Source organism: Amblyomma mixtum, chromosome 4 (assembly GCF_055824585.1).
Source record: "Amblyomma mixtum isolate Tamu chromosome 4, ASM5582458v1, whole genome shotgun sequence".
NCBI lineage: Eukaryota > Metazoa > Arthropoda > Arachnida > Ixodida > Ixodidae > Amblyomma > Amblyomma mixtum.
This window is the reverse complement of record NC_143015.1, coordinates 70,716,660-70,741,427: the sequence shown is the minus strand read 5'-3', so window position 1 is coordinate 70,741,427 and position 24,768 is coordinate 70,716,660. Positions and strand designations below refer to the sequence as shown.

General features: G+C 45.6%; 2 protein-coding genes across 3 annotated transcripts; both read right to left on the bottom strand.

Moving 5' to 3' along the window:
• Nucleotides 1-357: 357 nt before the first annotated feature.
• Nucleotides 358-8,252, bottom strand: LOC149346883 (ixochymostatin-like). Of its 2 annotated transcripts, none has more exons than XM_089586746.1 (4): nucleotides 8,104-8,252; nucleotides 3,748-3,987; nucleotides 3,103-3,309; nucleotides 358-492 (listed from the first exon to the last, which is right to left on the bottom strand). In XM_089586746.1, exons 1-3 carry the CDS (start codon nucleotides 8,153-8,155, stop codon nucleotides 3,113-3,115), a joined length of 489 nt encoding a protein of 162 aa, XP_089442872.1. In that variant the 5' UTR covers nucleotides 8,156-8,252; the 3' UTR covers nucleotides 358-492; nucleotides 3,103-3,112. The 2 variants fall into 2 exon arrangements, with proteins under 2 accessions (XP_089442872.1, XP_089442871.1); XM_089586745.1 differs by having other exon boundaries at nucleotides 3,107-3,309.
• Nucleotides 8,253-17,198: 8,946 nt separating this feature from the next.
• On the bottom strand, nucleotides 17,199-24,768 carry LOC149346882 (serine protease inhibitor swm-1-like). Its single transcript, XM_089586752.1, has 4 exons — nucleotides 24,649-24,768; nucleotides 20,659-20,898; nucleotides 17,883-18,104; nucleotides 17,199-17,336 (listed from the first exon to the last, which is right to left on the bottom strand). The coding sequence occupies exons 1-3, from the start codon at nucleotides 24,704-24,706 to the stop codon at nucleotides 17,905-17,907; spliced, it is 498 nt and encodes a 165-aa protein (XP_089442878.1). The 5' UTR covers nucleotides 24,707-24,768; the 3' UTR covers nucleotides 17,199-17,336; nucleotides 17,883-17,904.

The window sequence follows — 24,768 nt, the reverse complement described above, 5'->3', positions numbered from 1 at the left end:
ACGGACATCCAGCGGCAGTCGCTCCAACGCGAGCTCATGCAGCGGCAAGGGTCGTCACCGCGACGCCACGTGGTAGCGTGTCCACGCGGCCTTGTCGATTGGCATTCACCCATTATTGCTATTCGAACAACTTCCATACATGCACGATGGATCCGAACACAAGAAACCTATTTAATCCCGCGCACTAAAGCACCTAATTGTCATTGGGCCTAAGTACTCAAAGCGACCGTCATTTTTTTTTACTCTTCACGTATAAAATGAAAAGCTGGAATGAGAGAAGCACGGTTTCCAGTTCATCTACAAGCCTATAGATGTGCTCCATCTCACTTCGCAAAACAGGATGTGAAGAGGCATGGCTGCAGTTGCATATTTTATTGAACGCATCCTCTCCAGCATCTCTTGGTAACGTACAGGCGTATTTTTTTCACGGCGTATTCGATTACGGCCGCCAGCCAAGGTTTTTGCGAGTGGTTTGCGTCATGTCTTCGTGCCCTGTATAAAGAGAATGGAAAAAAGTGGTGGAGAAAAACATTTTGGGTTGCACTTTCGGTCTCTCAGATTCTACTCTGTTATCCCATCAGGCCAGTCTTTGCCTGCCACGTTACATGTTCAGTCCTGGCCCACTAATTTTTTAATTTCTTCTAGCTTGATCTCGTGGAGCCGCAGTGTTTCTTATCTGAGCGCATTACATCCAAAATTTGCTTAGCCAACAAATGACCCGCATTTCTTGGCGTACATGACAAACTCGGAAAGTGGAACTTAGAAGAAACTTAAAGGTGCACTGAAGAGGAATCTGAACTGGTGTTTTTGCTGCGGGAACTCAACCTACATGTTCAGAGCTTTGTTAGAAACTTCGAGTTATTGACCTGTGTGGCCGATTTTCTTAATTAAATCGAATTTATGTCCGGCTCCCGCCTTTTCTTTTAAAATTCTCCCTCGTACGGTGGGCGGAGTCGACCAACGCGCGGAGTGCCTTTCATCCAGTCCCGTGGCGGCTTGCCGCTCTGCCATCGGCGGAGTAATACGTAGTAATCCGCAGAAGCAAATAGTCCGCGCGTATTTTTATTTCTGCGGGCTTATTTTGCGGCTGTATTATCTGCGAATGAAACTATTTATTCACGGAAACCTAAACTCAACATAAAGCGAAAGCAAAGCCTCCATGGAGCTGGCTGAAAGGCACTCCATGCGTTGGTCAACTCCGCCCACCGTACGAGGGAGAATTCAAAATAAAGGCGGGAGCCGGACGTTAATTCGATTTAATTAGAAAAACTGGCCACACAGGGCAATAAGTCGAATTTTCTAAGAATGCTCGGAACGAGTAGATCGAGTTCCCGCGGCAAAAAGGCGAGTTCAGATTCCTCTTCAGTGCACCTTTAAGACCTCCGGTTGCATTAGGGCAAAACATGGAATAAAGCATGCAAGCATGGAATCAAACTAACTAGCCCAAGAACATATATTGCCCAAGTAGTTTGTCCGCCGAAATCAAGGCTCCATGCATCTCACAGTAGTCTGCGTATGCCCGGCCACTATGGGCGACGCCAGTCAAAAGACTCCATTTACTTGGAAACTGCATAACTCAAGTCATAAAAACAGAACGAATAGCGAACCAAGTATCGACATGGGAGTCTCAGAGTAGTCCTGAGAGTGCATATTCTCTTGAGCCCCGTGGATGTAAAACTTTGCCTATATACTGGACAACGGCATTTCTGGCGTGCCAGCTGCGGAAGGAGGCTCAGTGACTTAAATGGCTGTTGGGTGGCTACTTTCAGAATCTGATCAGTGATCTGAATGACGCGGCCAAAGTCCTATTGTTCCATACCCTTTAACGACATTTAAAAAAAGGAAAAAAAGCTTGAGGTGCAGTGCGTACTCATGATATGCCGGAGATGAAAGGAAATGGAGTAGATTAGTGCGGAGTAAAACAGATGCTAAAACATTTTTTTGCATTAATTCCCACTTGCAGTCATGCAGCTATACTCCCAAGCACATATCTGAACACAGAAAGAGTTCGAACATATGTGCATTCTTTAGACATCTCATAAATTTGAAAGAATGCGTCCCGTAGCTTTAAGTGCAGCAAAAATATTTCAGTCATATTTTTCGACCGATACAATTAGGCAGTGAGCGTGCTGAAAAACATAAAGGACGCTGAAGCTTCCTCTTTAAGAGTAGAACCCGATAGCATTATCGGACCGCCGCCGCTAATCAGCAGACGTGAGGGGGGGGGGGAGGCTTCGCTTTCTTCGCAGAAAAACGGGATCGCAGCGGCTCTCGGTGGATTCCGCGCCGGATGATGAAACCTTCCGCCAGACAGACAAGACCTAATGTCAATTCGTATCCCATTACCACGGGGCGGCACAATCGGCAACCTCGCGGTGAGATTATACCTTCGTTTCCCCGATCAGTGATGCGCGAATAAGATTTTACAGGTAGATACCATACATATGCACCCATCAAACTCCTCAGGTATACAATAAACCATATCAGAAATCAAATTATTCTGCTTGAAATATCTAGTCACGAATAACGATAGCTATAATTAACTATGCATTTATCAGCATTAGTCCTTAAGACCACAGAGCATTCACCAGATCCACCTATATCCCGCTTAAACCAAAAAGCATTTGTGAGTAATGGGTCACGTGCCCTTCTCGAGATCCAAGGACCACAGATTCCATTCCAGCGTAATCCACCCCTTTGCTTCTCATCGCAATTAATTTACTTTGCACATATAAACGTCCTTAAGCCGTTTGCGACTAATCCTAGCACGCTACCACCAATTTTGTCCTTCACCGTGCCCCTTCCGTGCGTTGACGGAGCAGCACATATGTACGGGAAGCAACAGAGTGATCCCACGGGGATGTTTAAATTACCCGCGCGAGGTCACGTGGCTGTGACGTCACGACTCTGTCAGTTATGCCTTTTTCGGCCACGCCGCCGGCCAACGCCGACAGCCGTTTTCTGCGACATAGGGCCTTTAACGCTAGCTCGTTAAAATTTGTTGCCAAAATTTATACACTATAGGTCTCAGGACCACATGGTCCAGAGACTATGGCCGTTGAGTTTAGGGCCAGTGGAGCCAGGTTCTCGAGCAGTGCTCACCCACCGCTCGTTACGCCGGGCACTGGTCCAGGGTGACGCAGTTGCCTTCGGAGTTGCGGTAGAAACCGGTGGAGCAGTAGCAGCCCCGCCGGCAGTCGAGGGTGCATTCTGGGCCAAGGGTCCGCTTCTCGCACGTGGTCTCAGCACAGGAGCTGCTCACACACTCTTTCCACTCCTCGTTGGTAACGCACGGCCGACGATGCCCCGCTGTGGAGGAGGAGAGATAGACTAGAGTATGTGCAAGGCTTGTAATTAAAAATTCGTCAGTCTGTGCCCGTATAGTGCAATACACAAGGCTTCGGTCCAGACCGCTGAAGCTACGACATTCTGTATAAACTGCCTTCCCGGTAAATAAAATCAGAACCGACCGAATCTTGCCCAAGGTACGACCAGATGTTTTGTTCTGTCGCAACGACGTACTTTTTCTGTAGTATCGTAGTATATTCCTATAGTTCTGTCAGTACGACAAGAAACACAACAACACTACAGAAAATTCTGCTGTAACTCTAGACATTTATGTTGTTAGTACAAGTTAATGGCCGAAAATACAACTAGGCCAGCCAAGTGCCAGATAATATAGTTCGACCGCGTGACGGCGCCACTACTGTGGTTAGTAGGGTCACGGGATTGTATGTCTGAACATACCGGTTCCGCTTTGTCGAGGTGGGCACTTGTCCAGAGTGACGCAGTTCCCTTCACTGTTCCGGTAGAATCCTCGCGAGCAGAAGCAACCGTAGTTGCAGTCAAGGGTGCATTGGGGACCTATGATGCGGTCCTCGCAAGTGGTCTCTGCACAGCTTCCGCTCACGCACTGTTTCCATTCCTCGTTGGTTCCACACGGCTGAGGATCGGGCGGGAACTTGAACCGCCGCCGCTCAGCATCACCTGCACATATGGGGCGAACTCATGTAATTTTCTGTGTTTGTGTAGTACATCCCTTGAGAGAGCTTTTTTTTTCTCCTGTAAATCGCTGCCAGTACCGAAATTCCACATTCAGCTGCATTTCCAGGTTTTTTTAGTTTAATGCAATGCTTTATGTGAAACAGATGCGAAACACATTTATGTTCTTCGAAAACATAGCGCCAAAAGGACACGGACGACAAAGAAGTGGACAGGACAGGCGCTAAGTTGCAACTTTATTTTCGAAATGCCACCACGTCTAATATATAGGAGCCGATCACCACCATCAAGCGATGAGCATGCGCAAAGAAGAGCACAATCAAGATTACAGCGTGTGGAAAATAAGCAAAAAATTACGATAAAATAAGAAAATGAAAACACGGTGCAGGGGAACACTGAAAGAAAAGAGACATCGTGTACTGAAACTTACTGCAAAAAGCGCTTTTCAAGCTTGTCAAGGTTAAGAGCGAAACAAATAACGCGGCAAAAAGGGGACATAAAAATAGATCGACTAAAAGATGAAGGGAGTGTACAAGGCTCCACACTAAGACAGGCACGTGGTGAAGAAAGACAGAATGACAATGGGGAAACTACATTTATGGGCATGGCAATGGAAGTAAAACATAGCAGAAAATTAGGCCGAAAACAGATAAGGGCTGAGATACTATACATAATAAAATGAATTTTTTTTTTAAACTTGGAAACTATGAAGTGTATGTATATGAAAAAAAATACAGAAAGACCGAAACAGAAAAGGATAAAACGAGAAGTATAAAACACGAGTGTAGAGGGCTCCACGCTAAGACAACGAGGGGGGGGGGGGATGCAAAGATGAGAAGTGGAAATAACAAATGAAGTAAAAGCCAATAAAATGCCAAAGAATAAAAGCAGCAGGAAAACGCAAAGAAAAAGCGGGACCGTTCCAGTTCACAACAACAAGAAAGGGTGCTTACGGTAAGCAGTATTGAGACATGGTTCACACCTGCAGATAGCATGCGCTTCACAATTATGTGAAACGCATCGATGATCATTAGAAGCTTGGAGTTCGGGTGAAAAGAATCAAACACGACAAACACGATACACTAGGCCCTTGTCCCTGCTCAGCACACTATGGAAAGCAGGGAATGAACAAACAGGTTAAAGAAACACTTATAGCGTGTAGTTGCACACGGAAAGGAATTAAGTGAACGAAATAAATATGCAGTGAAATCACGAGAAAATAAACTGAAGCCGCAATTGTTTGTAGACTGTCAATGCCGAGATAAACAAATTATATGCGAAACTATAAAAAAAATACTTGGACGATTCTCAGCCTCTCCTTATGAGTACCATACGATAGCACTGGAGCTCTCACCCGCCCTGCGCTTCGCTGTCGCCTACGTTACGTCTACACGCCCTAGTTTTGGAATTGGCTATTCTACGCCTCCCTTTACTTGCCCCCGTGGCCTGCTGCTCTCACACCGGTGTGTAGGTTTTGATGACTTCACAACGTCACGTAAGTTATCTCTATCAATCAGCTAATGCTGCTACATCAGATGGTGGATTTTGCTCCTGGCGTGAACGCTAACGCTATTGAATTAAAAAAAGAAGAGAGAGAGAGAGATAAAGAGGAAGAGGGAAGGCGGGGATATTGACCAGAAGGGTGTTCCTTTGGCTACCCTGCACTGGGGAAGAGGGATGAGGGGATTGAATAGGGAAAGAGAGAACGGGCGAGGAGAACAGTCAAAATCAGCCCCTCAAGCCAGTTGCTCACAGGAAGCAAAACAGTGCAACCAGAAACCAGCATCCGTAAGGAACACGTACACAGTATAAATAGCAAAGTACAGATATTTAGAACTAGGCATAAAAAGAAAGCCCCATCATAAAGAATGGAAACTTTGTGCACATCGTGTATAAAACACATGGCTCGTGTTCTACGCACTTACGGCGTGCACGTCGCTCACGTTCCGGCGTGCAAGCTGACGCTGGTGTCCGTCAAAGACAAGATAAAGAAAGAGAAGTTTCCTGGCGTCATCTACAAGATTCCCTGCCAAGATTGCGGCTATTGGTATATCAACGAGAGCGGGAATTTCGAAAGACGATTGAGGGACCACAAGAACGATGTCAGGAACAAGAGGATTGCATCTAATGCACTTGCGGAACACGTGGAAGCCGCGACGCACTGAATAGCCTGGGAAGAAGCTTCAGCCATCGCAAAAGGAAATAATTGGCTTTCACGTCAATATCTGGAATCCCTAATAATCCAAACAACAGAAAAAACCCTTAACCACAACGCAGGCAATCTCCCGCCTACGTACGCAAGATTCTTGGGACGATTACGGCAGCGTACTTGAGCGATGTGCTTTGGGCCTTCCGCCCAGTGATCAAGGCTTCCGTAGGGAAGCCGAAACGTCTTCGTCTTCATATTAAACAACAACCTTTTGGTCGGCGTTCCTTAAGTGAGTAGTGTGTGTGAGTGGAGTAGTGTGTGCAGAGAAAGATATTGGTACGAGAAAGGGAGTATCCATCAAGAAAGTGAGCATAAGAATATTGTCCCAGATTGCGCAAACAAAATTTAGAAGGGGAAATTTCAGACAGCGTTCCGTATATATCTGCAGAAATGCATCAGTTGAGTGAATGAATGATAAACGAGATGACTAATATGAGATGGTACGACCTCCCGGTCTGACACTCCTAGTTTGGGGCCTCTAATGCCGCCGCTGTGTTCATGCAGTTGAAAACTACCATTCTTTGAGGGCTGTGCTGAGGGCAGCTCTTCCCCAGACCGCGGTTATCCGAAAGCCAAAAAAATTGGCTCGATGGCACCGCAGTTAGTCTGTGGAGGCAGTCGGAGCTATCCATAACAGCATTTAGTTTCACGACCTTGTGTACCTGTAAAAGCTCCATTTTCAGTTACACTATCCACTTTGTCATTAAAAGAGACTATTGGATCTATACAGGACAACTTCAATTGACCCTCTATGTTCTTTTAGCAAAAACACGGTTCACAGATTAACTCGGCTGCAGATTCTCATTTAGATATTGATTCTAAACTATACAGATGCTCTCTCAGAGATGTGAGATTAAAACGCAGTTGGTGGTAATGAGCGGCCCATCTTCAGTGATGAGCAATGTAGAGAGGCAGGAGCCATTCCTGCGTTTCGTAGTCAAGCTGTTTATGTGCCTTTCACCTGGCGTCCAAGAGGTTTTCGATGCCCTAAAATTTGCGCTAAACGTGAGTTCGTCTTTCCTTAGAAGTAGACAATTGTGCTCTTGGCCAACATAGTGACGCCGACAGCTGAAGCTAAACGATACAGTTCTTACAGGAACGCATTTATGTTAGAAGCTATGACCTAATGGTGCGCTATAAAGATTACCGAGACCAAATTTCATTATTTAAATGAACTTCTGCACAATTTCTGCACACCTTTTAATCCATAAAGATTCTGAATAATTCACTTGAGGGGCTGGCTAATCTTTCTTATGCAAAAGCGGACTGCACTAGATAGTGATGTATTGCAGATTATAAGACACATGACGCGGGATTAGCCATAAGTCTGTGGGATGTGAAGCGCTCTCAGTTCACTGAAACTATATTTGCATAGGTAAGTTGATAAGCAGGAAAGGTAATGTACGCTCAGATGAACTTTAATTTTTGCTATTTCCGTTGTGAGAAATTCTTTATATAATCCCCGAATCTATTAAGTGTAAAGGCCATGCACTTTTATCCTGTTAGAAAAAAAGAAACCATTAAAAAATTCCTACTAATTCCCGCCGCGACAGGCTATAATGCTATCAAGAAAACATTGCGGTTTTTGAGGCCTAATTAAACTCATATATGTCTGCCATGTTTATGCGTTCTACTCAGCGCCTGACCTCGCTGATTGGGACAAAAGGCAAAAAGCGGCCGTGTTCAACCATGCCCGTAGGGTTTTGCTACGATTGCTAACGCCGGTTCTCTTCTTGCAAACCAGTTGCAGAATAATGCGCAAACGTCGAAGTGTTACACTTTCGCTTGATTCCTGATTAAAGCAACTGAAACCTGCGAATACACTATGACAAAATGAATACTATGAATGAGACAATGGATACATTATCACAAAATGAATCGCATCGACTCACCCGTGTCGGCGGCGCAGACCGCGACAGCCAGCAGAACAAAGAAGGCCTTCATCTTGGAAGCTCTGGTTCTAACAATGTGGAACAAGTGGCTGTACGAATCCCATGGTCTGCTTATTAAAGAGGCGCTGGCGCAACGACGCTGTCGTAAGACTTGCAAAAACAAAACAATCTTATTTTATCCACAGGATATGTGGTCGCTAGTTCTAGACGGAAGTCAGCCATATCTTTCTAAGAACAGCAGCGGTGCATCTTGAAACTTGTTTCTTCTTTTGGCGTTTCGTTTGCTCGTTATTGCTCGTGATCGCGTGTTGCTCATTTGCGGGCATGCAACAGTGAGATATGCGCTTTCCGCACCCTGCACACAGCTGCATCATGTCTCCCCAGTCCCCGCTTCTAACGACCCGAAAAACCCTTAGGTCTTCCACAGTCAAGGCGGCAGAAGGCAATTAGGCCCGCCGGTCTACAAAGGAAGTCAGTGATAGAAGGCGCCGACTGGCGAGAAGGCTGCAGGGTGCTGGAAAGAGACTGGCCGGATGCTTTTGATTCAGATTTCGAGGTCGGGCACGTGGCGGCTTTGTTCCTTAGTGCGAGACAAAGCTCTAAATTGTTCCCGAAATCATCAAGGTTTTCTTAGCATGAGCCATACGCCCATGAAACGTTTTCCGCGATTTGGGGATCGGATTTAGGGACGATTGCTTAAAAATGCTTCTATGACCTAGAAAATAATTACAGTGGTACGATAGTTCATCTGCAAATATGATTTTTACAGGGTCTGTTCTGAAATTAATAGGACTTTTTTTCCTGGGTGAACGGGCGGACGAGAGGCGGTCTGCGCGTGCAGGATCGTTGAAGGGGGATATTGGGAATGCTGTGGAAAATCTCCAGTCGGCTCTCGGCCGTTGAAGAGGGCAGGTCGATTGTACTGTGAACCCTTGTCGAAACGTCTCGTCACGCAGAATCATGGCACGTTTACCGAATCAGCGATACGCGATCGAACTTTGTGTATATCTTAGTAAAACGGGCAAAGAGACTCACGACATGATTAAGAAAGGCCTAGGGTGACGCTTCCATGGGTAGACCAGGTTTTTTTTTAGTGGCGTAAGCTGCTCCGAGAAGGTAAAGAAAGAGTGGAAGACGACGACCAGTCCGGACGCCCTTCGACCAGTAAGACCAACGAAAATGTGTAGCGAGTGAACAATTTTCTTAACAGTGATCGTAGGATGAGTATCAGAATTATTTCTGATGACTTGAACATTCCTCAAACCCAAGTCTTTGAGATCGTGACAGAAAACTTAGCTATGAGGAAAGTGTGCGCGAAGTTGGTGCCGGGAGTGTTGTCAGAGGAGCAAAAGGCCAACCGGAAAGCGATCTGCCAGGATCTTCTTCATCGTGTGAATGAGGACCCCGATTTTTTGCCCAGCACAAGGCGGCAACGCTACCTCAGCCCCCCCTACAGTCCGACTCGGCCCCGCCAGACTTTTTTCTATTCCCGAAAATAAAAGCGACGCTCAAGGGGAAACATCACAGATCGGTATAGGCGGTTCAACAGACCGTGACGAGGGAGCTAAAAAGCATTCCGGTCCAGACGTTCCTGGAGGCGTACGAAAATTGGAAAACTCATTAGCAGCATCGTGTAGGTGCGCAAGGGTGCTACTTTGAAAAATGCTAATCGTTTCCACTACTCTCATGAATAAATTTTATCAAATTAAATGAGTCCTACTACTTTCAGAACAGACCCTGTATAGTTTTAAGGGGTTTAACGTCCCAAAGCGACTCGGGCTATGAGGGACGCAGTAACCTACATTTCTAGCGCCTGTGGTTCTTTAACGTGCACTAACATCGCGCAGTACGCGGGCCTCTAGAATTTCGCCTTCATCGAAATTAGACTGCCACGGCCAGGATGCATCTGTAAATATGTGCCAAAAAGTGCGCGAAATTATGTGTTGTTTTCTAAAGATTCGAAAAGTAGTAATGCGCATATTGACAAAACAGAGATGCATTTGACAGTCATACTGGCATAAGGAGGTTAAAGAATTCTTTGGTTTACAGAAGTCCAGCAGCAAAATCTGAATATCCTCTTCAGTAATGGTCTTTATTTCTATGCGACTTCAGACGCGGATTGAGCACTTTGACACCAGTAAATGTATTCATTCATGACATTTGCTGTAACCTTGATCTGGGCAATAAAATTGACGCAATCTTCATTGATTTTTCAAAGGCATTCTGTAAAGTGATTCACACAAAACTGATGTTGAAACTTGACGCCATACGGAACAATCCCCGCCATATCAACTGGATCTCTAGTTGTCGTTCCGGTCGCTCTCAGTTTGTGTTTTTTAACACAGCTCACTCCAGGGGGGCGGAAGTACCCTCATGGGGTGCCGCACGGTTTCGTGTAGGGTCCGTTGCTTTTCTTGATTTTCATATATGACTTGCCTAGTAACATTACCGATAATCTACGGTTGTATGCCGATGATTGCGTATGATGTCGCAAAATTTTCTGCTTCGATGACCACTTACAGCTTCAAAAATTATTTTCTGAATTTCACTCTTTGTGCACTACCTGACAAATGACCTTTAACATCGTTAAAACTGTTGTAAGGAATTTGAGAACTAAGTGGGCATCTTCAGTTTTTATTTACAAATTAATAACACCGAAATACCGATCGTTAGTGAATATAAATACCTTAGTCTAGTGCCCGAGCGTGTCCTGGCAAAAATGTAGATTTTTGATAAGTTCAAAAGCATTGATAAAGGCTTTTACGTGCTACAATAACTGCAGCTCCAAGAGATACGAAACTTCTGATGCAAAAATAACTAATCCGACCGCTAGTAGAATGTGCTTCTCCTGTCTGGAATTTGCACGAACAACAGGATAAATCAGAAGAAAGTCGTTCGCTTCATATTCCGCAGGTTTGATAGAAATCTTTCGCCTTTCTCAGTGCTTTCATCGCTAGCTTGCAACCGCTCTCGGCTCGCCGACACACTGATTCAGTCCAGTGAGAAAAAGCAGCGAAAAAAGACGCAGGTTTAGAAGAAGACACAGAGAGACTGTCTCCTGGTCCTGCGTTCTTTTTCGCTGGTTTTTGTACTTGAGCATGTACCAACTCGGCCAGCATTTCATGCTTCGGATTCACTCAAGTTTTCGCATTCCATTATCAACTCCTGTTATCGGGTTTCTTCAAATAGTTACCTAATTCCTACTAAACCATCTAATAATAGAAGTTACACAAAATTTCATCGTGTCTTAGTTTGCCGGTGCGGACATTTTTAAATACGTTTTTTTTCCTCATGTAATCGGACCGTGGAATTCTTTGCCTGGTGATACTCGTTCTATTCCTTTAAACTTGTTTTGGCAACTATGGAATAGCTCGGGCTTTCTTCTTGCATTTGGTTCATATTGTTCATATCGTTTCAATTTGCATTTGTTCTCTACCTAGTTATTATACAATGCTTTCTGCACCGACTCCTGAAATAACCCAGCAGGGCTGCAGTACATACAAGTAAATAAGATGCGCGGTGTACGAGAACAGTTGTGGCATAAATTAGCACATACTTATAAAGATACGTGAATCGGATGGATGAATGTTGATCCTCACAGTTGTTTTGGCATTCTTGTTTCCACGGGAAACAGGCTTTTAAACAAAAACCACAGCCTTTTCCCACAACCAGCTAAAGCACCGGAGGCTTCCATTAGAGCGTAGCCATCAGCCACTAACTGGTAGTAAGACGAAGTCTCTGCAGCCTGACATCGTGGCGCGGTTAAAATGCTACGGACAGGGTAGAGGTTTTGAAAGCTCACATGAACAGGGCGTATTAATTTGGTACCGTGTTCAACAGATGAGCGGTCATACTATATGATTCGCTAAGGCACTTGGGACGACTAACATACATTGTACGAACTTCGTACACTTGAAGTACATTTGGTAAATAGTTACAGCGCAAACACAGACAGCACGCGTACACAAGCGTTTACAACTGTTTTTACTGCCGGAAAATGACACCTTATACAAGGAGAAAAGATGCGTGAAAAGTATGGGAAAGATTCATTATGAGTGATGATGATTTGGTTTGGTTTATGAGTTTTAACCTCCCAAAACGACTCAAGCAATGAGAGACGCCGTCGTGAAGTACTGCAGAAATTTCGACCCCCTGTGGTTCTTTAATGTGTACTGACATCGCACAGTACACGGTACTATAAAATTTTGCCTCCATCGAAATTCGAAGATTGATGACACAGCCCACATCGAAGGACGCATGAGCAGGCAGGCTAGACCATAACGCACCAAGTCAAGTTTCTTTAGATTTCTCTTTTAATTTCGTCAACAGTTAGCCGCTTCTAGAAAGTCAAACTCATCAGCAAAGAGAGATAAGAATGGGGTGCTGAAGCATTCACTGCAAAGTTTCCTTATGTGTTAGGCTTCTAAAGTAGCCAGCGCCGTCTTGTCAGTACTTTTACCGAGAACCTTTGTTCCTTCAAAATCTGCAAACGGTCACTGACCCAACGGCCAGTTTGGATGACATGAAACTTTCCACAAGATAAGGGAATACAGTATACCACTCCAGTGGAACACATCCACCTTTTTTGGCATTGCAAATGCGTGGGCACAACTTTTCGAGCTTGTTGGGAGCCGAGAAAACAACAGGCATGCCGTGCCTGCTTGCCACTTTTTTTGAGATAGTGTGAAATTCGGTGAATTTAGGGCACAACCACAGGCCCAGGTACTTTTTTCTTGTACATTTTTTGTGATTTAGCTTTCTGCGCTCATCTCTAGGTTTATCGGCCTCACCGTCGACATCGTAGCTCCCGACGTCATTTCTGCCAGCGACTCTAACGCCTAGTTAACGGGAGAATGGACCCGTAGTCTTGGCGGCAGTACTGGCTAGCGTTTTTGTTGAAACTTTTTCCGCTAACCTTCCCAAAGTGGCACTCGGATCTCTCCTGATAACATAGTTCCTGCAAGTCGCTTTCCTTCCTCTCTCGGTGAGCAGTGTAGTTCACAAATGAGTTATACCCTTTGTGCAAAGTAAACAAAAGCCCATGAAGTTCCATTCGTCATGCTGTCCGGTTCGTTTTACAAAGCTCATAAGAGTCGGAGGAAATCTCTTTGGCTGTCCATAACTTGTGTATTCTGCAATAGCCCAGCAATATCAATTGCAAGAAAGCACCTTGAGTTCTTCACATTCGACGTAGACTTCAGCTTTGTATCCAGATTGCTGGTGTTGTCCATAGTTGAGGTGAATTGATCGCCAAGTAAGACAGGATTGCTTTTATCGCGATACTCGAAGTTGTCGTAACTGAACCTAACTAGATGATTACCGACATTGTTAGGCTTATGGGCACACAATCACGTATAAAGATGAAGCATCATTGAAAGTATAGAGGTACTGACTCAATCAGTTGTATATTAGCAAAAAAGACTAATAAAAAGTTTAATATATGTGCTATAGAACCGTCTTCAACTGCCGTTCGTCTCAGGATCCACTAAGCTTTCCAAGTGCCTGTAAACAGAGCGGCGCACAGCCATCTCTATAAGGCACTTCTTCCTGAAGTAAGTGCGCCTCTCATAACCTAATAACGCCATGCGGAACAAAAGTTGAATAAAATTTTAATTTAGTCGGTTATTTTTTGCAAGCGCAATTAAAGCACAAACTTCGTGCTTCGCATGTTCCACAGTTGATGAACTCACTATAGAGTTCAAAAGATTATAGGCCGCGTGTTCTCGAAAAAAAAAAGGTTACAGTAGCTCGATCTGCCTCTTCAACAAGTTGCGTGGGATGGTTGCCGCTATATAGAGCACGCACGTCCTTTCATAGGTGGAGATATTTCAGATAACTTTTGATTGCGATAGCACATAGCCAGGAAATGTAGAACAGTGGCGCTTGGTGTAATGACGCTGTCAATAAGGGATTTAAGCGGAGGCAGAAACCTCGGTCAAAACCCGGTGGGAAGTTGAGCAAAGCACCCGCCCAAGGAGATGTAGTCGCGCCAGTGCTTCTTTGAAAGCAAGGCGGACAAGGTACCGCGAGCTTTGGAAACTAACAGGAATTGTGGTGGGTCACCGCATTTGAATTAGCTAGTTTGAATTTTTTTAGTATTAATTAGTTTACCCTCAGGATTACGCTGGTCGCGGTGGCCTAACAATATTTGGCTTTATCGTGCCAAAATACGTGCTCTTTCGAAAAGCATGCAGGAGAAACTGTCCCTTCAGTGCATGTAACTAGTCGAAATCGCCAAATTTATTGAGGCCCATCGCGAAGGTTAATTCCGTTTCCGTAATTATATAAACTGACATGGCTGCTCCCAAACACCGGCTACAAACCTCCAACTGCAACTAAGGGTCTAAGTGTAATAGTTAAATGTTTTCTCACACATTAGTTAAGCGCCTAACTAGCGTATCCACCTGTTCCATTTTGCAGCTAACGCAGACATTATTCTGCCTAAGAAGCCGGCTTCATACCTCCAAAAGGATATCTTTTAGGTTCTTGTTCACTATCGTTGAAACTCCTGGCATAGATGAAGGCTGAGGAAGCGGGAAATATCCTCGGCAACGGCGGACACGAAATCTAAAGAACGGAAAAAAAGTGAATAGTTCGGCCTGTGCAAAGCAATCATCTCGGTCCGAACTAAAACCAGAATAGTGGATGCCACATGTTCACAGAAAGCTGTCGATGGCATCTACAAAGTCAGGGTCCGATGCTGTCGAATCGCGAGGACTCCGCCTTTTCTGAGCAGGATCGCTTCGAAACTTTGAACCTACCTTAGATTACACGGTTGCCGTGATCGCTCTGTGTTTAGGAGTATCATTGGAAATCTATATATTCTCCCTCATGAAGCTCGCGAAGAAACAGAATTCGATTCTGAAGTTTTCTTTTGCAACATAATGAATAACGTTTCGCGCCATAGTCGGTTTCGCGCCATCGTTCGAATTAAACGATTTGAATAGGCGTGGTACAGAAAGAGTTTAGATCCTTGGAAGCGGTGTGCTCGGTGATGTAAACCTCGTTTTTTGTGTACCCCAAAGTAAAAAGCGTACGAGTGTCAAGTTCGGAGTGTTTGATTGCTTTGGAGTAGGAGCCTTTGCATGCTCTCCACTCAATGAGAAATCTTGCATTCAGATTTTTCACAGCATTTCCAAAATCCAGAGAAGTTCCATATTCTTTGTTTCTTTGAACATCTTTATCGATAGGTCTCCTATGAAGTCGCCCATTTCTCCTTCCTGTATTCATTCGTAGCACAGTCATGTACAGTGAGCTACTATTGAAAAAATTAGATGTCCGCAAATCGGTCTTTAAAAGTGTCGAACCAAAGAGTGACTGACTTCTTGTTTTGATGTTTACAATCTAGAAGAAAAGAAGGGTTCACACCGGCCCAGTAACAGGCATTGTGTATAAAATAATTGTGCTGGAACGCTGTTCTATTCGTCTAAATGTCATTGTGAAAACATTCAGGATTTGTCTCACCGAATCCGATACCAGTTACAAAAATTCAGTCACCGTACAGAGGCTGCTGCACTTTAGACTTTGTGCTTCTGGAAGTTAATTATATGAGAAAGAAAAATGTCTGTGTTAGAAAACTAGTGTTTCAGAAGTGATTGTCCATGCAGCCTGTACAGCTCCACTGTCAGATTCCATGTTTACTCTGTGTTTCTTGAATGCATTTTTTTTTATCTTTTTCTTGAATAGTGGAGCTTGTGTTTAGAGTAACAAACTGCGACGACGCTGTCGCCGCCACTGATCAAGCCGACGATTTTGTTAGCTTTTTTTCCCTCGCACTCAGCACCATGAAGTGGTGCTGAATAAATTAATTAAAACTAATTGCTGACTCAGCTCTCGATGTAAATTCACACCAAAAGGGTACATGAGTACACGACAAGGTCCCTCCACACTGACATCATGATTGCACCGGCATACTGCTCTATTTGTCGAACGATGGCTTCGCTCTTACAAAAGGTAATAAGACCGGTTTGGTTGGTTGGTTTATGGAGTTTAACGTCCCAAAGCAACTCAGGCTATGAGAGACGCCGTAGTGAAGGCCTCCGGAAATTTCGACTACCTAGGGTTCTTTAACTTGCACTGACATTGCACAGTACACGGGCCTCTAGAATTTCTCCGCCAAAGATATTCGACCGCCGCGGCCGGGATCGAACCCGCGTGTTTCCGGTCAGTAGCCGAGCACCATAACCACTGAACCAAATTTTGCGTTCAGAACTTGCGCTTTAGGTCTTGCCTACGCCACATAAACTGCACAAGGAACTTTGCTAAAAATTCGCGCAAAGTTGTCTTCGCTGGAAAGCGGTGTCCACTGCACACAAAGACGGATGTTTTCTCCGCAGTTACATAAGCACTTTTTCTTCGGTTGATAACCTTTCTTCGCTCCGCAACTCCGCTCCGCGGTTTATCTGTCCCAAATGCCAGCAAAGTCAGCCTTTCTTTTCTAAGCAGCCTCAAAAACGTAGTGAAGCTAACGGTGATACCGGCGGCTGGTCTGAATAGGTCTCAGTGGTGTTGGTGGGGTTGGGAATAGGTCTCAGGGGTGGTGCGGCGTAGGGTGGTGGGATCGGCGTTAGAGGCACTCGCAACCACTGCATTACGAGGTGAAGCCGACAATCAGGGAAATTTATTTGCTCCGTAACGACCGTTAGAAATTTTATAATTACGGCTCAAGCGCGGCGTCGGTTAGAACATGCGCCCATTGGACGTAGGGAAGCGACTTCACCCAGAGGGACATCACCAGAGGGAAGCATTCCCGTTGACTGAAGGCAAGGAACGTTACCAGACAGGATGTGACATCAACAGCTGCTAATGCTGTCGCAATGATGCACATAATGGCATTAGGTGTTCTTGTGGATTTTTTGGAGAACAAGCTCCAAGTTTGCTGATAGAGCATGCTTGAAAAATAAAACTGAGAGAAGTTTTATTCATATATATGTATTGTTAGATAATTATTTAAAGTAGTGTGCCTCTTTCCTGGCGCCAACGGTAGCCACCATTATAGCCCCAGCGCCGTTAATAATTTTGGGCCCTCTGAAATAAATAGCGTGTAGAGGCCAGGTTGCAGCCAGTCGGCCAAAAAAGGTGTGAGGAGACATAGGTGAGAGTCTTGCATTTTATTGAGTGAATCTTTTCTTTCAGCGTCTCATGGTATCCCACAGGCACAATATTTCTCCGGCTTCTCCGAATAGGCTGTTAATGAAGCTCTTAGCTTGAAGTTGGAGTCATTTCTTCGTGCTCTGGAAAGGAAAATGGGCAAATAGGGGGGGGGGGGGGATGAGAAACGGTTTCAGTTACGTTTTTGCCGTGCTTTGTTCTATCTTACTTCAACGAGTCAGCCGTTCTCAGTTGGCTGCTTACATTTACAGTTTGAACCCACTGTTCTCTCTTGATTTCCTCTAGCTTGACCTAGTGGGCAGCAAACCCCCCGTTCAGTGAGCGGATAATAAATTCTGTACACGGAAAATCGAAAAACTCAATATCTTCCGCGGCAATAACATAGGATGTCACGAAGCTCCTGTTGATGCTTAAATGCGTCTCAGTTCTTTCGCAGCAATAACATGTGAGGCAAACTGCACTCTTGTCTTTTCTTATAGTTGAATTGATCATTTGTGAATGGTGCCTTTCAGATGAGACACCAGGCAGCTAAAACTTGAACCGACAAAAAGGCTTTCGCCTTAAAATTATTGAAGCAGTTTGTACTCTGGATCTCAGAAGGACATGGATTAGGCGCTATGGTTGGTCACTATAGCGCTTGTGGAGCCAATCTCTCAAGCGGTGCTCACCCAAAAAGGCGCAGTACAACCGTTACGCCGCTGGGCACTGGTCCACGGTGACACAGTTGCCCGCGGAGTTGCGGAAGAAACCGGTAGAGCAGTAGCAACCCTGGTGGCAGTCGGAGAGGCAATCGGGACCGAGGGTCCTCTTCTGGCACGTGGTCTCCGAGCACGTGCTGCTCACACACTCCTTCCACTCCTCGTTGGTGCCGCATGGCCGACGATGCCCCCCTGTGAAGGAAGTGAAGTAGATTGGAGTTGGTGTGAGGCCAATCACAGAAAAAAATTATGGCTGAGGCTTAGCTAAGGTTAAGCCTAGTGAGATGCGAAGCATATTGGTGGCTAGGCTTGGTAATACATGGCTTTCCTTGGTTGCATACTTGGTCATTTTAATACAACCACTAGAAGCCTTCGTCGTGGGGGAAGACAACGGCATGGCTACAGCGGAACGCCGACTAACCCCGAGACGCGCGTTGGGTGAGCGCCTGGATTGCCACGGAAGCCGCGTCTGCCTGCTCGGTGGAGCCATAGTGGAGCTATGGTGTCTGGAAGGGGTAGTGTGACGAGCGCCAGCGAGGGAGTGCTCAGTTTAGCGATGAAGTGCCTAGGTGGCGCCACTACTAGGAGGGGAGCTAACACCGGTTCAGCGCAAGCACGGAGAGCGGGCTTCCGCCACCGCGTTTCTGCCAAAAGTACCCAATTTCTGGGCGTTATTTCTGCATTTTCTTCGCATATTCGGCATATTAAATTGTCGAACAGCTGCACTTGATGGCGTGAGATATGCACTAGGCTGATAAGAACGTGTGTAGCCGGCCACGTAGCTCTCACTTGCGTAGCGTGTTTTGGGGCACGCAAAAATAAACAGGCACCCTTCCTTCCCGGGAGTTATCACAGCTGTTTATTCAGAGCAGTCGTTCATTAATGACGCTGTTTTACGCCTGATATGATGATAGAGACGCTGCTAACAGCCATCGAACTCGCGATTCATTTGTAGCAACAAGGAAGGTTGTGCATGAGCAGGTGCCAACATTCGTGCATTATTGAAACGGTGCTCAGGCAACTATAATAAAACACGATCAAGGAACTTTAAATTTCAACACGCACAAACTTATTAGATCCACGTGATTAACGCAAGCGTTATGCTACGCATCTAAAGCCTTAGAATGGACACTGGCAAACTATTATCGGGCTAGCTTACCTCGCCTAAGAGATTCTGAACTTTTTTTTTTCAGCTTGTCTTTAAAGGGAAGTATTTGACAGCCAAGAATACTAATATTATTTATAAGCAGGAAACTTCAGAGAAACCATCGGATTCAGGAAAGCAGTTTGCTGAGCACATAAGTACACACCAACACAAATTCATAAGCATGTTTCAGGTCAGTTTATTGCTCGCAGATATCAAGTATTGTAAAAAAAAATGAAGGGCACTCAGTGGCATCTTCGAAGCTTTAAAAGTTTTTGCCGCTCCCTCTGTGCAACCCTTTCCTTATATTAAGAGCCTTAAATGCAGCCGTGTCACCACAAATAATTGTATGAATACTTCGGGGCGTCTGGAAACAGAGTGGGCACGGCGTCATCTGTTAAACTCGGCCTATCCCGGGGTACTTCCTCCACTTCGTCGTTTATGATGTGCCGCCAAGACCTTCTCTAGCTTCAACTTCTCTGAACTTCTCTAGCTTCAAAATGCCGCTCACAAATGCCGCAGTTATCTGACAGCTCTTTACCTGCTCGCTTAATATTACGCGCCCACTGCTCTCTTCTCAAATTATCCTTTGGATAATTTGAGTGCCACACCAGTATGAATTCGTACCAACTCGCCCAATTTTCAACCCTTTTGAACTTCCTTTCTTTGCGTATCACATCCTTCAAAATAGCGACTACCTCGGGGCCCCCGCGTCTCGAACGAGTGTATGGGCTCCTGCTGACTTGGGCCTCAAAGGCAATGAAACGGCAGATGCCGCCGCCCGCGCGCTCACTATCCGGGCAACGCCTTCAGACCCTTGCGAAACGGATCCTGAGCCCAATCCGGCCCTCACTTTTCGAGAAATTACTGAATTATACCAATCCGGCAACACAATTTATCCTAAGCCCTGTAAGGGCCTGACAAAGACGGAGGAACGCACACTCCTCCGTCTCTACGCGAAAACACTGCAGTGCTCAGCAGTTTTAAAGCACTTTGATCCTGCATGTACAGGAAGGTGTCCGGACGGTGCGGAGAAGTGTTCGGACATTTTCCACATGATATGGGCATGTCAGTCAACCCCGAACTTCGTCCCAAAACCCAACCCCACCCGGCAGGACTGGGAGGCAGCCCTGGTCGGCTGCTACGACCTGGTGAGCCAGAAAGTCCTGGTCGAGCGCGCCCCAGCAGCAGCGGTCGCCAATGGGCTCCTGTACTGAGGAGCGCACCCAGTGGTTGTGAGAGGTGACCCTTTCTGGGATACCTCAAACTCCCTCCCTATTATGTAAGAATAATAAAGTTTTTCAGACAGACAGAGCTGGTACCTATAGCGTTCTGTAATCGTCGTCGCTACTTCCTGCCTATTCACAATTACCGATGCTAAATTTAACGCAACTGAATCCACGGTGGTTACCTAATATGATTTTCGTGCTGGCATGCCATATTAATATTAGTTACATAGTGGCTTTATTCATGGAAACTTACATAAAGTACGATGATCATCCGGCCTACCAAGGCTTCATAGAACATCAGGGGAGCGCCTGTCTGACAGCGAGTCGGCATATTGTAGTTCTACTTCGTTAGTACTGTGAGGGTGAGACATACCTTCTACACCTTGTTCAGGTGGGCACTGGTCCAGCGTGACGCAGTTCCCTTCGTCATTCCGGTAGAATCCTTCCGCGCAGTAGCAGCCGTAGCGGCAGTCGGAAGTGCAGGCGGGGCCTAGGACGCGCCTCTTGCACGTGGTCTCGGCACAGCTGCCACTGACGCATTCTTTCCACACTTCGTTGGTTCCGCAAGGCTGGGGTTCGGGCGGCCACTTGAACGGCGGCCGCTCGGCATCAACTGCACATGGCGGACTAATTCATGCGCTTTTGTGCTTGTGTGTATAGGCTATGACATGGATTTCGAGCACCGAGAAAGTCCTCCTAATGTCTAGACCCCTGTTGAAGCCAAATTTCACACTGAAATTACCGAAATTCAATTGTATGGTTTGCTTCATGTAGTGGCTTTTATTATGTGAAGCAAGTTCACGTGCAACAAAGTTAATCAGACCATTTCTGTACGAATGGCCACGAGAAACTTGAATCACGGATGACAAGGTCGAAACACGATTAGCTCGCCCAGGGACCTTGCAAAGCGCACTATAGAACGCACGCAGTGACCAAAGAGGCTATCAACTTACAGCATGCAGTTGTTCATGAAAAGGTATACAATAGTAGGCAGAAAAACCTAAGGCTGCATATGCAAGAACAAAGCAAAAAATGTAGCAGGAATTGCTTGTCGACCTGGAAGCCTAGGTTAAAAAAATGTAGTGTATTTGAGAAAGAAGAAACAAAGAGAAGTTTATTGTGTACTGTCTGAGCGCCACAACCGCGCTGATAGAACTTCCAGACGCAGAAAGGAACTGCAGATACACAATTCTGGGCTATACACTGCAGACAGTCATAAAAGTGTTGCACGCAAAGGCAAACACAACAAGGCAAAGCTGCTAAAACAAAAAAAACGGAATGCAGCACTCAAAGGCGCAGTTCAAGCGGCCTTACGCAAACTTCAAAATAATAACACTTCAAAGGCACTGAAAGGAGGCAAAAAATTCAGGGGGGCACTTTGTTGACCTAAAGTGCGGTGAAGCAGAAGCCTTAAGCGCGGTGTTGCTGCTTGTGTCACTGATGTGTGGTTAAGATGTTAAGCTTCGCCTGGAACGCGACAGCGTTCCAGGCGAAGACCCGTTCGGCAATACGCCTTGATCGTCGATAAATTGGTTTATGAGGAGAGGAAATGTATCTGTCTCGCATGTCTCGGTGGACACCAGAACCTCGCCGTAGCGGGAAGGGAGGAAGATGGGAGTGAACGAAGAACTGTATTCACTAGACGCGCCTCAAGTTCATTCCAAACCGTCGAGCTGGCATGGCGGAGTGGCTATCGTGCTCGTCTCGCAGTCCGGTGACCCGGGTTCGATTCCCCAACTCGACCAATTTTCTCCTCGGTTTTATTTATTTATCTGGTCTGACTATATAGGTTGATTAAACTAATTCGTTAATTAAGCAATTAACTAAACTCAGTCCCACTTGGAGCATCACTACATGATCCCTTTAATTGGTTGCATGGTTACTAGCCGAAGTACAATTGGCCCCGTTTGAAATTCGCGTACTGTGACGTCACGATCATTTCGACCAGTTGAAAAGAGTGACATTTCTGTCGACAAGTCCTGCTTACAACGATGAGGCATTAAAGGCTTCCGCCTTTATACTGCAAGGCTGGCACTCCCAGCCCGCCTCCCCGCACAACAAAGAAGCGCGTGTGCCAGCGCTGCAGAAAGAGCGCTTCTCCATCATGGTCCAAACGGTCAGACAGAAGTGTCCACAGGAGGAGGCGCAGATTCTGCAGCGCCGGGTACATTGCCCTGGCAGGCTGCCTGCGGGCCTCGGCTAGGCAGCGTCGCCGCCACAAAACAAAGTACACACAAGCGAGGACAAGTGGCGCTAAAAGGCTGCGGTGGCGCCGGGCTCCGGGGCCACCGCGCACGGAGAATATGCGCCAAACGAAGAATGACAAACGTGTGTCCTTAAGGGGACATACAAAATTGTAGCGATGTGTAAATACCGAGATGTTGAGAGAAACAGGAACGCTCCAGGAAGGATTGGGCATTAAAGAACTGCGGTTCAGATTACGAGCCGAAAAAATTCAGCAGATAGTTGACGCTGTATCACGGATATATTTGCAGAGGTGTGTTCTAGGCGAATTATTAAGGTATAACGTTAATGCGAAGAGCCTCCCGGAGTACTAGATGAGGGCTGTATAGAGGGGCGGCACTACCTGTGTATCTGGACGTAAAAGTGTATTCAGGCTGCCGCTCTTTGCTTGTGAAACCAGCCGTTTGATGGCCATAACAAAATTTAGTTCCTTTACCTTGCGTAACTATTAAACGCTTCATTTTCATCGATATAGCCTCTTTTCCATTAAAACCCACTCGAAAAGCACAACAGAAAGTTTCTGTCGGCACAATCGATTTTCTGTAATGTTCCTGGGCATCAACTAACTGTAAGAAGTATTTGTAGTAACAACGGAATTATGTGTATTATTACAGAAAAGTGGTACATAACCACCGACTACCGAAAAATGTTGCAGAACAAACCACAGTACCACAAAAAATAATACAAAACAATATATTTGTCTTTATGGCAAAAGGACAGAACATTTTGTCGTATTTTTGACACGGTTCTGGAAAACCAGACTTTATCTACGCAGGATAAGTTTTGTTCATGCTCATTGTCTTCTTAAAGAAAACACACTACGAAGAAAAACTGAATCCCAGCTTTTTCAAGAAATGATTGAATCCTTGTTGTGAACTAGAGAGATGTTCGTTGAGAAATGTGATTTATTCGGGTGTAGTTCGTGACAGTGAGCGCGACATCTACAGCAATATGTCCAATAGCGGTGCAGGAAACATGCAGCCATTCTGGTAAAACTATTTGTCTCTTTCATCTGGTGCTCCATTGGTTCTGGAGGATACAGTATTTTCACAAACGTCAGTTGTTCTTTCGCCACAAGCACCCATACGGGCGGGGCAGCAACATATTAATGCTGAGTACGGTAGCCAACTGATACAGTCTTCAACAGAACACATAGGCTTCAAAAGAAATCGTTGCGACCTAATGAACTTTGGTGCTCCGAACACATCACAGAGCTCAAATTTGAAATATTTGATTAAAATTTCAACTGCACACATATAAATACGTATGGCAGTATGAGAACCACCAAGGGCTGGTTCCTCATATGAAAGAGCAGTGCGTACTAGATAGCGATAAAGGTCCGAGTCTAGGTCGAGGTTGCACGATAAGCGATGAACGTGTATTTTGTGGTCAGCTTTCACTCGACATACAGGATATTACCAAGGTGATTTATGAGCAAGAAAAGTTTGAATATCTAACCAATGCAAGGCAAAAACTTATAATCTTAAACAAGAAAAAGAATGTCTGCAGAATGGCTGCATTCGCGTGAATCTTAACTGTTACTGTTTATGTTGTGCGAAATGCGTTGCACTATCTCTAGACATATGTAGCGCAACGTTCGTGTACACTCTGCTAGTTCTTTTCCAGTGTCACAACAATGTCGAACAAATAGACGTAAAGCTCTCTTAAGCAGAACGCCAAAACAAAAAGAAGACGCTAAGCACTTTTTCCTTCGTCACAGGCCGTTAGTTTGAGACTTGAGTAATAGAGGTAAAGAATTAGACAGATGCACTTTTTATACTAGGAACCAAGAGTTTGAAAAACCCGCGCTTACTCCAGCCATCACAGGCTGTTTTTTTCCGCGACCCCCCCCCCCCCCCCCCCAAAAAAAAAAAAAAAACAGCTCGTAGATGTCTGCCATATTCTTCCGTTTTCCTGAGCCCCTAACTTCGCCTATTTAACCATGGTGTAAGAACTGCAGATCGTTCACGCAAGTTATAACTTTCTGGCAACCCTATTGTTGGAGAAATCGTAAGCGTCAAAATACTACTCTTGCGCTATTTCCTGCCTAGCACAAACAACGCAAACGCGGGCAAACACCGGGGCAAAACCGAGATCTGTCGTTGTCACGTTGTCTCACCCGAGTCGGCAGCGAAGACAGCTACTGCAACAGCCAGCAGAACGAAGAAGGCCTTCATCTTCGGAGCTTTCGTTCTAATGCCAGAGGTCAAGTAGCCGTCTGGAATCTCCGGTCGTCCTT

Bases quoted from the DNA above. Each gene is read 5' to 3' on its own strand.
- LOC149346883 (XM_089586746.1), bottom strand. From the start codon at position 8,155: ATGAAGGCCTTCTTTGTTCTGCTGGCTGTCGCGGTCTGCGCCGCCGAC. The intron at 3,988-8,103 runs GTGAGTCGATGC...CCATATGTGCAG, and splicing joins GGTCTGCGCCGCCGACACGG to GTGATGCTGAGCGGCGGCGG. The intron at 3,310-3,747 runs GTATGTTCAGAC...CCTCCTCCACAG, and splicing joins ACCTCGACAAAGCGGAACCG to CGGGGCATCGTCGGCCGTGC.
- LOC149346882 (XM_089586752.1), bottom strand. From the start codon at position 24,706: ATGAAGGCCTTCTTCGTTCTGCTGGCTGTTGCAGTAGCTGTCTTCGCT. The intron at 20,899-24,648 runs GTGAGACAACGT...CGCCATGTGCAG, and splicing joins TGTCTTCGCTGCCGACTCGG to TTGATGCCGAGCGGCCGCCG. The intron at 18,105-20,658 runs GTATGTCTCACC...CTTCCTTCACAG, and splicing joins ACCTGAACAAGGTGTAGAAG to GGGGGCATCGTCGGCCATGC.